Raw genomic sequence first — 14,727 nt, forward strand, 5'->3', positions numbered from 1 at the left:
GAAATCATGATGTCTTACTGTAGTCTGTCCTTCCTATACTCATATACTGTTGTCCTATCTGAATTTTGCTGTGTCTGTCTGCAGAGGTTTTCTTGGTTATTATTCCTAAATTACAAGCTAGTTACTCTCTAGTTTACCTTTTTTTTTTTTTCAAACTGGTATTGCTAGTGTCTGTCTCTCCTCTGAAATCTTTCCTTCAAGGTGATGGTTTTACTGTATTGTGTCAAAGCCTTTTTTTCCCCTATAATTTCTCAACTACTTGCATTTTTTTCATCTCTTCTTATATAGAATGTACAAATAAATTTAATGGAGCTTGCATGAAGAATTTTCACTTTGAATATTTTTCCTCTAGTGCAGCAAGCACTACATGTATTAAAAGATAAAGCAATCATTTCTTTTAATCACGTAATGCTTAGATAACGCTGTGATCAGTACATTAGAAATACTTAGATAAGTACAGTAAGCGTTGCATATGAATCATTTATCATCTAGTAAGATAACAAGAGAACGGCTGAGTTTAGGTCAATCTTCTACTCATGTGTTAGCATTTTACTTAAAAAAAAAAAAAAGTATAAAGGTTACTTCAGACAATGTGATTTTGTAGGCGAGGAGCCAGTACTCATTTTGCATTATTTTCATTTTAGCACAGACTTTAAATGCCATCCTGCTTCTGTTGTTTGACTGATATGGGTCTCCCAAAAAGTACTGTAGTCTTGATTTTATGAAATGAAGAAATGGTGAATCCCATAATGATCAGTTGTTTTTTCTGGTAGCTGTTGCCCAGTTAGAATTGTGTTCATTTTTAATGTAAATACATCTGACTTGGTTTTCTGTTGTTTGACTGATCAAATCATCAGTGCTTAATCATTTTATAGCTCTCTCCTATTCCCTTTCCATATTTCTGCTTAAGCTATAGCTGCCAGAATTGCATGCAGATTTTTATAATATCTTGTCATGAGACAGGTAAAGAAGTTAAGAGAAGGAATGTAATCTATTTCATGGCTCTAGCTAATACATCCAAAGATTACACTGTCCCTGTTTTGTCATGATATTGCCCTGTCTCATGTTCGGTTGTTTATCCACATATCACTCCTTCCTTTTCACAATTACTACTTTGCATGATGCAATCTTTAGTTATGTTTTTCCGTTTTTCTCATATTCTAGGAGGCCTTGTTTTTTGTTTCCTACTAAAGTGTATTTCAAGTTCCTATCTTCTTGGTGTTCTTAGATGATCACTTGTTAATGATTTCTTGATCTGTAGTCTCTTAGTAAGATTCTTGATTTTCTGCACAAATGAGAATGGCTGTGCTTTTTTTGTATACAGTCTGGAGTGCGAAGTCATTCTGTGGCTATGGTTTATGTTTCTAATTTAATGAGTTTACCCTGTTAGGCTTTTGGTGAACTACTGATCTCAAACTCATACTAGCCTGAAATACAACTTCTTCAGTTGTTAAATACAGGTTTTGAGTGTTATAAAGACATTTAAAGCAAAAGTGATTTAGTAGAAATAAGTTCCTCTAATGCCAATTTACTTATTTCTGACACTCTAGATGTGACTTGAAATGCTTTTATTGGGCTGTGACAGATTTTTTTTTTTTATAAGATTCTGTAAGCAAATAGATATTTTCGACCAGTGTGTTTTGCCAGCAAATATGAAACTTACAATCAAAACTTCCTTTTTGGGTACTCATGCTCAAAGACCTCCAAAACACCTGCACCAAAAAAAAAAAGTAATAATGGAGTTGGAAAGCCTTAACTCCTAAAGCTTGTAAACTATAAAACATGCAACTGATAATAGAGGTTAAACAAAGGCCGCTTTTTAAGGAAATTGAAAATCTAGATAACGTCTTCCTCATTGGAGAAAGAGCTGCCTCACATTCTCTTCAATTCAGCTTGTCACTGGAATTGCTGTGATCTGATGTGGGGACCAGAGGGCCTTTTAATCTGGACTTGCCTTAATGACTTGAAATGCAATATTTAATACCATAAATACATTTAGCCAGTCTTGGAGCGTAGGTGTCAGTCTCAAAGTAATTATGCTTTTAACACAGAGCATTACAAATAGGTCTGCTTGTCATATTGTTTCAAAGCTGATAAAGATGAAGGGAGGAAGTTAACTTACCACATAACCTTCCTTTTTTTGAGGGGGATGGTGCTTTTCTAAGAAACACTAGGGATTCAGTGCCAGGTCCACATCGTCCATAGCCATGCTTAACCTAAGTTGTGCAGTTTTCTTTTAAGTATTTATGTAGGTGTAGGTGCAAGACGCTGGTGTTAAATTTGTAATGCAGAGTATCACTACTCCCACATAAGAACTGATCTGACGTTACACACACAAATGCTAGATTTAAATCACAGTTTCTGGGTCACTCTTAGTTTTGGTTACTAATAATGACAGAGGGAGAAGATAGAACTCTGTCATTTAATAGCAGATGTAATTCTGCAGCAAGGTGTCAGTTTATTATGATGTCAGGAAATTATTTTTTATATATTCTGAAGGTCATCTTATCTTGGTCAGGCATTCAGTTCCTGATGCTAAGCTTTTAAACTTGTGTAAGCATATTAAAGTGCAAAGAATAGTCCAATACATGATGGATATTATTAAACAAAAGAAATGTATGAGTTGTTCCTTAGCAAAAATAACACAAAATTGAAGTGTAACTGAAGTTTAACTTATGTTGCATATACCTAAGCCCCAGAAGTGACAACGAAAAACCCTGAAGTTATGTATAAATAAAGGTTTACTTTGTCAGCCTTTGTCTTCTCCTCTATCTTTTCCTGGTTTTTCTCTCACTAGCCAGTTCAGCTTACAAAACCCTTGGGAAGCAAACATGACTTGGAAGTATTTAGCAGGCTTCTGGGCTTTGAGCAGGACATTTGAGCAAATTACTAACAAATGAAGGATGGATTTTGGATGGCTGGGCTGCTATTTTTTGTACCTCCACACTGGGGAGAAGCTGTTCTCTTTAATATGATATGTTCTGCTTTCTCACAAAGGTTAGATGTTCACATCCTGCAACTGATGACTTGTTTTGGCCAAGCTACATGCCCCCTTCTGTCCCATTCTTTTGTAAGATATACAGAGCCAGGACTAAGGAATTGATACTGTCTCCTGTTATGTCTATAGTCAATCAGCAAAACCTCAGGCTTGTTTCCTCAGGGAATTAGTCTGTCTTGTTTTCAGCTGAACTGGTCTGATAGCTTCAAAATGCAACAAGCAAATGCTTTTAACTTCTTAATATAAGTCTTTAAAACCCTATTGCTTTTAGCTTGTGTGTGTTTTCCTAAAGCTGCCAAGAAAAGTCTACCAAGCTTCACTACACTTCTGGCCTAATATCAAGTGTTCCTTCTGATTGCATATGGGCAGTCCTGTTGGTCCCTTGGAGTTGTTTTAGTTTTTCTTTTTTTAAAAAAAAAAAGGAAAAAGGAAAAAAAGAAAAAGCTTTCCCTGTAATAGTTGAAGGAAGGACAGATTAAGTGAGAGCAAAAAGAGGCTTTAGAGGAATTCAGGCAAGGTTAAATCAGTTACAAGCTCTACAGTCAATCAGCTGGCTAGGGTAAGGAGCACTAGACCAGTGAAAGTGTAGACAGACTGAGGAAGCAGAGCTGGGTCAGCTGCAGTCTCTGCCTTGCAGCTTAATCACTCTCCCTCCATTTCTAGTCAGGATGGTGACTTGTAGCATCCTCTTAAAATTATGCATGGCTTGCTTGGGTTGGGGAGGTACAGAGCACACTTGTAATATAGAAAACTGGTTTTAGGTCTGAGTAATCTTAAAGCAAAAACTGTCTAAAAGAATTCATTCTTCTCGTCGTTAGGTTGATCTGGACAGGGGGTAACATCACTTCCTCCTGATGCGTTTCCTGGCAGATTCAGAGAATTTTGTCACATTTACCCTGCCTCTAACCATGTCAAAGCTGCTTTGAGAACAACTGTAAAGGAAATCCATGATTGTGCTAGTTCTCTCCCCCACAGTTTAAACTTTTAGCACTATTTCGTTAGAATGAAGCCTTTCTATGACCTCTGTTTAATAACTTTTCCAAGTACTGACTGTTGAGTAAAGAAATTGTTTCCATCTTTTCAAATTACAGGAAACTTTTTTTTACTCTTATCAATAGTGGTGTGTGATGTTAGTGATACGTTTTTTGAAAGTCTAGAATGAGTCACTGTAAAGTCACTGAAAGGACACTAGTTACCACATTTACCCTTCTGAATAAACTTCATTTACATTTTTAATGCTGTGTCTTTTGCCACAGAGTAAGAATTTAAAAGCCTCCCCTGAAAAGAGGCTGTGGCAGATTGTTACCAAGTAAATATTTCTAAGTCAGAAGAGATCAAACTAAGGGTGTTAAGGAAATGTCCTACCCTCTAGACATTTTCAGTAAAGATGATACACTGTTATCTGAGGAACAGCAACCATCTGGTGTACCTGGATTTTGGCTGCCTATAAACCCATTGGTTTTGTTTTTCTGTGTTTAACTTCGCAGTTACTAAAGTGAAGGCAACTCTAGATGCTTTCTTATTATTTTAAATAGAGTATTTTCTTGTTGATGTGTATTTCTTTTTTTCCTTCTCTGATGTGATCATCAAGAGTGTTTTAGAAAACTTTGCTTATGCTCCTCTTGGGATGAAACACCTGCAACTGAAACTTGATTACATGGATCTTCTTTATCTTATACTTAGACCTTTCTTGGTTGAGCAGCAAAAGCAGGCTTAAGGCTTCCAGTGCGTTCCAGGTGGCTTCCAGTGATTGATTGATTTATTGTTTAAACTTTGTTTTATCATGACTACTATACTTGATTTTGGGGGGTACTATACAGTAATGGTTTCAGGTATTTAAAATCAGCATTCTTTGAAGCAGTCTGTCCCTGCACTCTTGTGTTGCCAGCTATGCATCCTGGTCCTATGCTGATTGAGTTTGGAAGGTCTCCACATGCTCAGTAGTTCTCAGCAGGCATCACGTGTGTTTCTTGAGACTAGCTACTGCTCCTTTTGATGGTAAAGAAACACTGTTTTTCTCTTAGAAAGCCAGACAAAGGAGGATTTAAGTACAATACTACAACCATGAATCTCAACTGATACTTTTTGGTGGGCAGAATTTTTCCTCATTCTAAGAAGCAAATTTTTGGGGAACAAATTTTTCTTCTCAGGAGCTTTCAGTGTAGCTCTTGGCATGCACGCAAGTACAGTAACTCTAGTACTTCAGAGCAGGATAAGAGAAGTGAGAGCTTCCAAAACTGAAGGAGCCTAAGTGAGTTCTGTTTTAGCAGCTGCTTTTTTGATCTGTAGGGCTCATTTCCTGCTCCACTGCCAGTGCTACTCCCTCTCTATACATAGCCTCTGAGGCAGGAGGTTGGATTGCATATTGGCTGCTTAGTGTTACAAGTATCTTCTTCCTTGAGCAGAGGTGATACCTGGCCAGTAGGGTGTTTCCCTGATACAGGGTCTTCTAACCCTGTTAGTGCTGGTGGAGCTGATTTGTTGGAAGAGATGATAAGACTGGGGGGAGTGATTAATCTTCAAAAGCAGCAAAATCGAATTGATGGATCTTTAATTACAACGTAACACCAACTGGCATTACTGTTCTAAAAACCCTTCTGGGAAGAGAAGGTAGGCACTGCAGTGGTGCCCATACATAGAAGCAGTACCCCAGGGAAGTGGATGTAGAGATTCATTCACATATGGCTGTGGGGTTTTTTGTAACAAAACTCCTAGATTCCAGAATTTACTAGCTTTCATTATTTTGCTATTCTGGTAATACTCACACTTCGCTTATTGATATGTTATCTGGCTTTTTCACTGTATAGTCATTTTAAACTTAAAATGACTATTATTTGCCTAGAGACCAGCTATTCTTCTTTAAGTCCTGACCTCCCTAAATACCACAGATTTTCTGTAGTAGTGCTCCCCTCAAAAAAACCAAACCAACAACCCACATCCTATGTGTATAATCTTAAATTTTTTTAAAAAAACATGGAGAGACATTACTAATTGCTTATTCTATTTCCTTTTAAAAGGTGTGATGTTCATACCTTAAAGACTTTTAAATTGTAAGTGGAGTCTTAACATTCACTTTTGAACCAATACAGTTGATCTGAGTGTTTTCTTCAGAAGTAGAAAACTACTGAAGCACAGTAGTACAAAACTATTCAAGCACAGCAAAAAACCAACACAGAGTGAAATGCCTTGTTCCTACTGAAGTAAATGCTACAATAGGAAACGTGCAATTAAATTAATTCAAGCTACATGAAAACAATTTAATTTTTCTTAGGTCAGTGGGGCTGTCTGACTTATGGTGCAGCCTCACCTTGAATGCTGTGTGCAGTTCTAGGCCCCACAATTTAAGAAGGATGTGAAGGTCCTCGAATGCATCCAGAGGAGGGCAACAAAGCTGGTGAAAGGACTGGAAGGAATGTCCTGTGAGGAGCAGTTAAGGACTTTGGGCTTCTCTGGTTTGGAGAAAAGGAGACTGAGGGGCAACCTCATTGCTCCCTACAGTTTCCTGAGGAGGGGAAGTGGAGAGGGAGGTGCTGATCTCTTCTCCCTGGTATCCAGTGATAGGGTGCGTGGGAATGGTTCAAAGCTGTGCCAGGGAAGGTTTAGACTGGACATTAGGAAGCATTTCTTTACTGAGAGGGTGGTCAAGCACTGGAACAGGCTTCCCAGAGAGGTGATTGATGCCCCAAGCCTGTCAGCATTTAAGAGGCACGTGGACAATGCTCTTAACATGCTTTAACTTGGTCAGCCCTGAATTGATCAGGCAGTTCGACTAGATGATCATTGTAGGTCCCTTCCAACTGAAACACTGTATTCTATTATGAAGAAGCCAGACCAGTTTGCAGCCAGAGCACATAAAAATGTAATTTAATGGAAACAGAAACCCTTAGATTTTAGGTAATTTAAAAAATTGAAAGTTAAAGCCAGACTCAGAATATAGAAGGGCCTTGAGCAGGGCAGTCAGTTCCCTTTTTTCCTTGGTGGTTTTACAGAAGATGGGTTTTACATCCTTTGCCCTTGAGCACCCTTACCATTTAAGAGAGTTGAGATTAATTTGGTTTAGCTGTGAAAAACTTGCCAAATCAATCCATCCTAAAAGCATGTATTTTCCAGCACATCTGCATGGCTCAACACTTGAAGCAAGAAGCTAGCAATAATAATAATATTAGGATTGACAAGGAAGAAGGATATCAATAATGTCCTGAATGTGGGCTCCGACCTCCCTGCCTACTGGGGTCAGACCATGGAGAGTGCAGGCTTCTGTCCTTTGGGCAAGTAGCCCTCTGTTCCCCAACTCAAGTTATCCTTCGATCTCAATAACTGAGCTTCCATCTGCTATAGTTGGTTCTTAGGCTGAGGTGGCTGAGGCCAGACAAGACTTAATCCATACAAGACTGATTTCTTCCTGCCTGAGCCTAGAAACCTTTTCAACATATACTGTTGGACCCTTAGGAGGAGAAATTAATTAATCTGTTCTTCAGAGGGTTATGATACCTGGAAACAAAATGAAGGATGGCAGCAGTAGAACAGGAAGAATGGAAAACAGGCATCTTCAGAGAAGCAAATGAATGATAGGGGGCTAGTAGTTACTCCTGGAAGATTATTATCTCTAGTTGCCCTGCAGTACATCAATTAAATAAAATGCAACAGCCATATCCTGCAGATAGCGGGCTGAAGATGAAATCTGCAAGAATCCATCAGTGTTATTGTCTAAGGTCCTTACCTTTGTTTCAGTTCCATTCAGTACCTGTTGTATCTTCACTTTTCAGTTTCTGTCCCATTTTCATGTCACTTGCAACCTATCTCAATTCCCTGTCCCTCTATTTCTTGGCCAGGTTTAATTCAGATTCTGAACTAAGAACAAATGGTAACTCTGATGTTAATCTCAATTGCCTCATGACTAGGTCAGTCTCGAGAGTTAGAAATTATATCTATATAACATGGTATTATATTTAAAACCAAAAAATCCAAGCTGAAGCTGCTCAAGCTTTCTTAATAAAGCTACTAAATGAAACATGAACATAAAATCCTTTGTGCAGTTTCCATGTGTGTTGATAAAAGTTTGGAGCATGAGTGTGCTTGCTGACTCTGGGGCTTTCAACAATCACAGTAGCATATAACTGTGCTTTGGCACTAATCTAATGTCATCTAGAATTATGATGTACAAGTGGGAACCTAACCTGCATGGGGACAGAATATAGGGTTTGTTTTGCAGTGGTGGAGGTTTTCACTCTCTCAAGATGCACACAGACTGACAATACTCCTTAAAAAAGACTCTAGGATAATATTAAGATCACTTGATAAAGACAGTAAGAAATAGGTTTTTATGATAATCAGGAAGTAATAGATAACATGTCCTATAATCTAGGGTAGGTTGAGAAGCAAATCTAGAATGACAGAATTTGCAGGAGAAAGTATTCTGTCTTTATGACAGATACCAACAGATAGTACGGAAAGCTGTTAATATTGCTTTCTGTCATGTTAAAAGGAACTGCTATGTTGAAGTTTTTCCTGCCAACAATTTTTCTTTTTGACTTCTGTCAAGCTGCCCTAATGAAAAACTAGTGTTAAAGAATATTACTACCAAATTTGCATTGCTCACATTAAAATTTGCCTTTGATTAACAAATGCTGATCAGAAGCTGGAAACTGCTAGAAAGTAATCAGAACTTAATGCAAATATGAAGTGTGACTGGAAAGTGAAACAATTTTGCAGATTATAGTAATATTTTGTACTTGTATGAAAATAAATATATATTTGATGAGAAATAATCAATCTCTTACAGTTTTAAAGAATGTTGGATAACTTAAAGATCATAATCTGACAGATAAAACTACTTTTTATAAAATAAAAGTTTTAGTTCATTTGAAATATGTAAACTTTCAGCTGTCTACTTATTATTTATTCTCTAAATTAGATGATTTCAGTAAGAATTAAAAAATATTTTAATGCATGCTTTCCAGTGGTTTGCTATTGCACCTGCATGAGTGACTTTTAAATAACTAAATTAATGGCATGATCAACTTAGCTTATTTAAAATAAAAAAAGTAGAATGTATCTTTGTTGTTGCTCAGAGAGATGAAGAGCAGCTATGAAGCAGACTCTGATACTTTGTCCTAAAATTTCTCCTATGTCATCCTTGCAATTTACGCACTGTAGACAGACTTTGTAGCTTATAGATCATGGGCTTATTTAGTTAGCTAGAAATATCTGATTTCTGTTGCAGCCAGTTAAAAGGATCAGCTTCTGACCTCTAGTGTTTTGAATGTTGCAAGAGGAAGTTACAGCATGACTTTTATTTGAAAAGTATGTTCATAGAAAATGACATTGCAGGGGTTTTTTTTGTGCTAAATGCATTTTTGTGAATTGTCAGCTCTACAAAATCTTTAAGTTCTGAAAGGAAAACTAAAACTTATTTGCCCGTCACTAATAATGAGGATCTTGCAGGCCAAGCTTACACCCTACATTCAGCTCCAACTGACTGGAGCTAGAGTCAGTTCTTCCGTGAGCAAATTTACATGTCAAATTATTCTGTGATGTCTGCATTAACTTTACAGTGTTATTTATGGAATAAAAAGTAATAATAAGAACACTTGAATATAATGAAAGTGTATAACTCCCAATATGGTATACCCTATATGGTATACACTAACAGCGTTCAGCTATTTGTGCCGTGCCAAACTTAAGCTGGTAAATGTTATTGCTGTTGCTGTTAGTTTATGCCAAATTAACTTGGGAATGCCTGTTTCATGTCCTCTTGGGCATCCAGTTTGAATGTAAGCTTATCTATTTATGGCACTTTCATTTTAAAAGGGCTATGGCATTTACCTTCTATTTATGGTAAAACCTTGCTTTACTCTTTCTTTTTGATACTATAGTGTGTGGTTGCATAGTAATTTGGCATCCATAGAACTAGAGGCTTAAATGGAAAAGTCACGGTTTCAAACAGAGGGAAAGGACTTAGACAAGCATTTCTCCCGTATATTCCTGCTACCACAAGAGATCAGGTCATTCTTATTGTCTGGAATCTTAGTTTCTGACAGTAATGAAGCTTCTTCTATATACAGATATAAACAGCATTATTTTTGGTGTGCGGGTTATGTTGCTTCTGTTTTGGTTTCTCCAATACCAATAGTCATCCTTGTAAAGAGACATGATGGGTTTGTGGTGTTTTTTTAAACCTATTAAGGATAGGAACACTTAGTAATGTTGTTAATATTAATAATTTTTTTTTTGTGAATTTGAGCCATAGGTTGCCTTGGAAACTAGGTTGAATATGGAATTATGCATTAAAGGATCTTGTGCCTCCATGTTACAGTTTCTGTGAATTAATAGTGAATATGACAAAGTTATTTTTTCGCATAATATTGTAAGGCATACCTTGCTGTAAGAAAGAGTCTGAAAATAGAGAAATTGCTTTGCGATTGCCAATGCTGACAGTGCTCAAGGTTGTTTTCTTCATGCAGCAAAAGGGTTTGGAAAGTGGTGTATTGTCCCTCCCCCTAACATCCTGGTACATGTTCTGTCCTGGTGCTGATGTTTCAGAGGGATGTTTTAAAAGAACCTCTCCATTAAAGCGTTTTGTCTTGTATTTTGAAGAAGAGTTGACACTTTTCATTCTAAAAGGTATTTAAATTCTGTTTGCAAATTACTTTGAAGTCACCTGTTGTTGAAATTAACTGTTTGCTTTCTTCAAGCATAATTGAAACTTCAGCAAAATGAGTTACAGGTAGAAAAAACAAATATTCCCATTATATTTGTATTTCTGTAGTACATTGGTTGTATGTGACTTACAGTCAAGGTAAAGATTTATATAAAATGAAGGTCCTTCTATCCTCTAAAGCTGGTGGCTGCTTCAGAAATTACTGAGCTGGAAAAAAGAAGCGCCCAACGCTGCTCTTGACTTACTAGTAGCAAACTGAAGACATGGGCTGCCTTCTCCATCGAGGGTGGTTATTTCTCTCAGATCTGCCAAATTTTGTTCAGTCACATTAGGATTCCAGAATCACAGAATTTACTAAGGTTGGAAAAGACCCATAAGATCAAGTCCAACTATCAACTCAACACCACCATGCCCACTAAACCATGTCCCACAATGCCTCATCCACACGTTCCTTGAACACCTCCAGTGACTCCACCACCTGCCTGGGCAGCCTGTTCCAGTGTTTCACCACTCTCTCAGTAAAGAAATTCTTCCTAATATCCAGCCTGAACCTCCCCTGGCGCAACTTGAGGCCATTTCCTCTTGTCCTGTCACTAGTCACTTGGGAGAAGAGACCAACACCCACCTCTCTGCAACCCCCTTTCAGGTAATTGTAGAGAGTGATGAGGTCTCCCCACAGCCTCCTCTTCTCCAGACTGAACAACCCCAGCTCCCTCAGCTGTTCCTCATAAGACTTGTGCTCCAGACCCCTCACCAGCTTCGTCGCCCTTCTCTGGACACGCTCCAGCACCTCAATGTCCTTCTTGTAGTGAGGGGCCCAAACCTGAACACAGCATTCGAGGTGCGGCCTCACCAGTGCCGAGTACAGGGGGACAATCACCTCCCTGCTCCTGCTGGCCACACTGTTTCTGATACAGGCCAGGGTGCTGTTGGCCTTCTTGGCCACCTGGGCACACTGCTGGCTCATCTTCAGCCGGCTGTCAACCAGCACCCCCAGGTCCTTTTCTGCAGGGCAGCTTTCCAGCCACTCTTCCCCAAGTCTGTCGCGTTGCATGGGGTGGTTGTGACCTAAGCGTAGGACCTGGCACTCGGCCTTGTTGAACCTCATACAATTGACCTCGGCCCATCGATCCAGCCTGTCCAGATTCTTCTGCAGAGCCTTCCCTCGAGCAGATCAACACTCCTGCCCAACTTGGTTTGGCCCTTTAGAGACAAGCTGAAAGTTAGTGTTGCAGGCATTAAAGTCCAGATGAGACCTTCCTGAGCATCATGAAACTTAGGAGCTGCAAGGTCCAAGTGTGGCAGATCTCACATTTCTCTTCAGTTCTGGCTTTTTTTTACTTGCCAATTTTTCTCCGTACTTCTCACAGTATTGGTGCTAGGGGACATACCTCTTTTCACTTATGCTCTCTGGAACTTCTATATGATAAGTAGCACTATATTTTATATGCTAAACTTTTCTTTTAGGGGAGGAAAAAAGCTTGTCATAGGTAGTGTTTCCCAGTGCATGTCCTACAATGCAAGGAAGGAACATGTTTTGTTTACTTGTCACTTGGAGACAAAGGGAAATTCCTTGTTACTAAATGAAAACTTCACATTAGTGAAAATAATGTACACTAAGATATGTTCCATATATTGGTAGTATTCTGTAGGGATGCTTTACTAAATTGTGTATGCAACCTCATGTACATTGGATGTAAACTCTACCTGTGAAGCTTTGTTAATTTTTCGTGCTCCTCCATAGAACTATGGTTGGTATTGAGAGCGTCAACTTGGTCTGAGCTACTGACACCCCTAGATACCTGCTGTAACTTCAACCAGATGAAATGTGCTGGATGGTGTCTGTGAATAGCTTCTGTTCATGACAGAAATATGCAGACAGTTAAAATAAGGTTTTTAATATAGTCTATCTGTGAATAATTTGAATAAGATTCTTTTTTAACCACAACAGAAAGAAGAAGGAAAAATTCAAGGGCAGCTTAATAAATCTGATTCTAACCAGTACATCAGAGAACTGAAAGATCAGATAGCTGAGCTGCATCATGAGGTAAGTGATAAAATACTACTGTCTCTGATCACTTGCACCTTTTGTCCTGTCTTTCATTTGTAGCAGGTTTTGCTTATCTAATAGTTATTACAGCTTCAGTACCTGGTTTTGCCAACATACGTTATTTTAAATGAATGCAATAAAACTAACTCTTATACATGAATCTTGCCCTTATCCTGGGACGTAAGAGAACAAAAAATTGCTTAGTTACGTAATTTGACATTAAATGAGATCAGCATTTATGTTCCATCTTGTTTTTTCCTTAATTTCATGAGTTGATCATATTTCACTGTTGCGTTTGCTGCATTTGGAGCCATCTGCATGAAAATAAGCCCCTTTATGTCTTTAACTTTTAAGGCTAATTTAGTTAGAAGCTAAACTGCATTTGTGCAAGTAGAAGAGTCCATGTGTAGCTTTTTTTTTGGTTCTTGCTGTTGTGAGGATGAATTTTACGTGGTGTAGTATATACTGAGATTGCTTAAAAAGAAAAAGGATGCTTGCTTAATATCGGTTAACAGATTTTTAAGTTTTAAACCGTCAAAACCTTCGACCTATGAAATTTCTGTCTTCAAACTTCCTTGCTTTTAATAGTTGTAGTAACTTTCTGTTAGTTAAAAAGATCAGAAGGTCCTGAAACCGAAATGGCTTATGTAACTACTGTGCTTACTGGCTCACTTCAGTTTATCCTGTATTGTGAAGAAATGTCTTTACCTAATACTACACTGTGTGCAAAATGCCCAGTCATTTTTGCATTGTAGTCTGCATCTGTTTCCATATACCTTCTAATACACAGCTCTGATAGTGTTGCTTAAAACTGTAGTATCATAGAGAAATACAATCTAATTATTTGTTTATTGCCTTTATGCTTTTTTTAAATAAACACACCCTTTCTTTATTTAAGTGTAGGTAGTGTTTTCTTAACAATCTTAGTGGATTCAACCTTTTAGGATGAATACCTTGAGAGTTATAACATAGACACCATTCCAAGATACTCCACTATGTTATAGACTGAGGATAGTCTCTTGGGCCATCAGTCCAGCACCTTTACCAATCATTAAGCTCACTTAAAATCAAATTTAAAAATCAATAACGTGGCATTTTCCATTAAAGGTCTATAACTAGCTTGCTTTGTTCCTTTTGAGAAAGCAAGTTGCTTGTAGAATTCTGAGAAAGCCAGATATTTTGCATATTTTGCATTATGAAAAAATAAGGCACTGTACTGACTTTTTCCTCTGCTTAGTGTAGGTTTAAAAGGTAAGAAACCACTGCTTTGGAGGAAAAGTAGAATTACTGTTGGAAAGCTGTTGCATGATTTTCTCTATACAAGCATTTGTCATACGCCTGGCTGAGCAACTCAATTGTCATGAAGGCATACAATTGTGTAGGTGTTTAATGTGTATAAGCTTATGTGAACAGGTTGGAATGAAGATGAGGTTTGTTAGCTCACAGAACAATGGTAATTCTGAGTAATACCAGTGATTCCTAAACAGTTAAGTCTAGGCAAATCTTTATCAGCGTTTCAATTTGATTGAAAGAAAGTATCAGCTAGGGAGAATATGAATTTCAACAATAGTAGAGTTCGAGTAATTCCATGTAAAAGAGCACTCCTCTTCCAGATGTGTGCTTTGTTGTGCCTTAGTTGTTAATTTCCAGACTAGTTAAACACTATAGGAACGAAGTATCTCATTCTAGGATAGATAAAAACAGTAGGAAGAAACTCTGTATGCAAGTTCTACCTTGGCAGCGTTTCTGAATGCTTCCTTACACAGTGTTTCTTAAAGCCTGGAAGTCCTTGTTCACTAATGACATTTTTCCCTTACTGTAATATATCTATTTGTCTAGTTTTTAAATAAAAACTTTGGAGGTAAAGTAATACTTCATGCACAATCCTTTACTTTGAGCATAACCCACTAGGCTGATTTTGAGATAATGTAAAGGTAAGTCTGAAACGTATGTAGTTTTATAGGTAGGTTAGTGCTAATAAATAATAAAGTAGTCTTGGATTAACATAGCTGTTAAGTA

The 14,727-nt window shown here is 37.8% G+C and overlaps 1 protein-coding gene across 3 annotated transcripts in view; it reads left to right on the forward strand.

The window, feature by feature from the left end:
- The window catches only part of EVI5 (ecotropic viral integration site 5), an 85,617-nt gene that overhangs the window by 49,530 nt on the left and 21,360 nt on the right, over positions 1–14,727 (forward strand). For all 3 annotated transcript variants that reach the window (XM_059822258.1, XM_059822257.1, XM_059822256.1), the window contains one exon: positions 12,610–12,705. In XM_059822258.1, coding sequence (XP_059678241.1) covers positions 12,610–12,705 — 96 coding nt within the window. The remainder of the gene's footprint in view (positions 1–12,609; positions 12,706–14,727) is intronic.

This window comes from Gavia stellata, chromosome 10 (assembly GCF_030936135.1).
Source record: "Gavia stellata isolate bGavSte3 chromosome 10, bGavSte3.hap2, whole genome shotgun sequence".
NCBI lineage: Eukaryota > Metazoa > Chordata > Aves > Gaviiformes > Gaviidae > Gavia > Gavia stellata.